The sequence below is a fragment of the Quercus suber genome, unplaced genomic scaffold (genome assembly GCF_002906115.3).
Source record: "Quercus suber isolate HL8 unplaced genomic scaffold, Cork oak 2.0 scaffold_232, whole genome shotgun sequence".
Taxonomy (NCBI): Eukaryota; Viridiplantae; Streptophyta; class Magnoliopsida; order Fagales; family Fagaceae; genus Quercus; species Quercus suber.
Window position 1 is genome coordinate 951,549 of NW_027069689.1, and position 3,002 is coordinate 954,550.

Sequence of the window (3,002 nt, forward strand, 5' to 3'; positions counted from 1 at the left end):
ATGTCTTACATTTTTTTAAAATTATTTTTGGGCAATATTATAAGATAAATAGAAAAAATATATTCTATTTTAGGCCTTAAGTCATTGCTTAAATAGCCTAATATTTGAGCCGCTCCTGCCCTCAATCTACAATTAAAGCCAACATAATCACAAAAGTGAATTTTGGATATTGGTTTTTTTTTTTTTCGTGTAACTGTGTGTGTAATATGTATAACACTATAACTCTTAGTTTGTGACCTAAAATTACATCAAAAGACAAAAATGAACTCCAGGGAATGTTCTTGAGAAACCCTAATCCTATAAATTTATCTAATAATATGCTCAGTTGCAGAGAAAATTAAATAAATAAATAAACATACACATATTTACTTCAAAAATACCATACTTATCCTGTAAATTGCTTCCAAGTGCGACTATTGGTCAAACTAATTGACCCAGATTGAAAATTTCGCAGTCTTTTACAAGCATTTAGGATACAGTTAATGGTAAAAAAAAATATTATCAAAATGAGGCCCATCACATGTTACACATATATGATGAATCTGATGGCATACACCGGATATTTGCTCCAACTTGGCCCACTGGACCTACATGGATCGAGCCATAACAGCTTTCTTTGATCTCCTTCTTGCCCTTTCCACTTTTCTCCTATTCACTTCTTTTACGAGCAGAGGCTCCTCAATAATGGTGGACAAACCTGTAAAAGTTACCATCAAAAAGTGATTGACATTTTGCAGTTTTCATATCACACGTAAAAAGTTACACAAACTTTTGGCACGCCACGATGTAATAGGTAAAACGTGGGAAACCCTATTTGAAATTCAAATTAATCACAGAAATTTAATTTGTACTGTATATTTATATGAATGATCAAACTCAAAAAAACTTTTACTTACCAGATAAGAAATCCTTGTTCTCTATCATCACCCTCATCATTTCACCACGCTGTTGCTCGTCATTGTTGCACTCATAGTCACCGTCAGATTCTTTGACTTTTCTAGCTTGACTGCTCGTTGTCTTCGACCGGGCAGCCGCGAATAGCCACGTGGCATCCATCTGTTTACTGATCATACGCGCGGCATAATATGGGATCTTCACGCGCTTGGTCACGCCAGACTTAATGCAACCATTGATGAACATTATGCAATCCATCAAGCTCTCTTTGGCTAACCCTTTCATGTCATAAGCTTGTGATCTTCTCCAAAGACTTTTACTATGAGAATTGGCTGGAGTGGCTAAGCAAAGAGCACGAGTTGAGTCACTAATAGCACAATCTGGATCTCTAAGTAGCAAATGACACTGAGCTCTATTACTATATAGCACCATTCTTTCTTTCCTTGACTTTAATGGGCATAGGTCTAATGCTTCAGTGTACTTAGCTAAAGCTTCTTCTATTTCACCTAACCAAAACATATGGTTTGCTTCTTGTTTAATCAGACACACTAAAACCCTTTTCTCTTCAAGTTTATCTTCACTCATTAGTTTCTCTTTCTTCCTCCTCTCAACTTTCAAATTCCAGACATCTTGCAAAGCTCTTTGGACTCTTTGGTTTCTGAACTTAACTTTACTTTGTTTGTAATCTAAAAGGAGTGCTTTTGTGATTGTTTCACCCAAGTTTGGCCTATCTCCAAGGCTTCCAAGTTCAACCAAATCAATAACAAACAAAGCAATTATCTCAAAAACTTTGTACCTGGTATTTTGGTCATTGAGAAGTAATAGTAGACAATCTATGCCCATGTACTGCCAATCATCTGAAGATCTTGAAAGATTACAGACATTCTCAATAATCTCTTTGGATTCAGCAATGTATTTTCTTCCATCTTTACTATAACACAATATTCTAACGAGTCCAACCCAAGCTGGTGAAGAGTGATTCACCAATCCACCCCACATACCACACAGTTTTTCCAAAAAGTCTTGCCTACAAATGAGACTCAAAGACCTCTCTTTGCAAGCAAAGCAATTTAGGAGATATAGACACCAACACTGAAGTTGACTAGCCCATTCTTCACCTTTCCTGTCCTCCATTTCTGAATCTCCAATACCTCTAGTAAGCAAATCACAATGATACTTCACTCTCTTATTTATATTCTTCACCCCAACAAAGTTAATATACACCACTTCTAGGCAAGTGCAAGCTAATTTCATAGCTAACTTGATCACTTCTTCTTCATACTTTGCTACAGCTTCAAAGGTTTTCTCATAGCTAGCCAGGTGGCCAAGTGCTCTGACCGCAACCCTTTGCTCAACCCAGCTGATCTTTCCTCTTAAGAGCTCCATTAATGGTGGTATGACACCTTGCTGGACTGCTATTTCTGTGAACTCAACCTTGTTCATAGTGTAAGAGCCAATGACATGAGCAGCATAATAAGGTATATAAATGTTTTGGTCTTTGAGAAGCCAATTTCTATCATTGATACCTTTGTAGATTAAGTTTGCCATGCACTTGAATATGCCGAGGGAGGGGAACTCTGGGTCATCAGGATGAGTCATAGCCACATGCCACAGACCACTAAGCACCAAAACATGGTCTTGGTGGTCTGTGAAAGGCATTTCCTTGAAAAAGTTTGCTATCGCAACTCTCCTGAGTGATGGTTCTGGCTCTTTCATTGTGCAAAAGAAACAAGATGGATTAGTGCAAGTCTGCTCCTCCTTGCACATGTTGGCAATAGCGGTTTGGGTGGTGGAGATGGTGAAGGGGTTGATCTTCTTTTTCTTAAGGGAATCCATGGAACTGACAAAATTTGGTTTTAGGGTTTTGTATTTGCTGAGGGTAAATGGCTTATATAATGAGATTCTAGGAAATAATAAACTCAATTATTACTTATTAGGCTTCAACCACCTGACATAATGGCTTATATAAAGAGATTCTAGGAAATTTTTTAAGTTATTATAAATTTTATTATATTAAACTTAATTATAAACTAATGTAATAATGAATGTAATTATTACTTATCAGGCTTCAAACACCTAATATATACATTAATTTGTAAATTTTATGT

General features: G+C 36.4%; 1 protein-coding gene across 1 annotated transcript; it reads right to left on the reverse strand.

Annotated features, from left to right (window-relative positions):
- Positions 1 to 382: 382 nt before the first annotated feature.
- LOC112016536 (uncharacterized) lies at positions 383 to 2,725 on the reverse strand. Its single transcript, XM_024049092.2, has 2 exons — positions 897 to 2,725; positions 383 to 697 (listed from the first exon to the last, which is right to left on the reverse strand). Exons 1-2 carry the CDS (start codon positions 2,659 to 2,661, stop codon positions 588 to 590), a joined length of 1,875 nt encoding a protein of 624 aa, XP_023904860.2. The 5' UTR covers positions 2,662 to 2,725; the 3' UTR covers positions 383 to 587.
- Between the last annotated feature and the right edge of the window lie 277 nt (positions 2,726 to 3,002).

Bases quoted from the DNA above. Each gene is read 5' to 3' on its own strand.
- LOC112016536 (XM_024049092.2), bottom strand. From the start codon at position 2,661: ATGTGCAAGGAGGAGCAGACTTGCACTAATCCATCTTGTTTCTTTTGC. The intron at 698-896 runs GTAAGTAAAAGT...TAACTTTTACAG, and splicing joins GAACAAGGATTTCTTATCTG to GTTTGTCCACCATTATTGAG.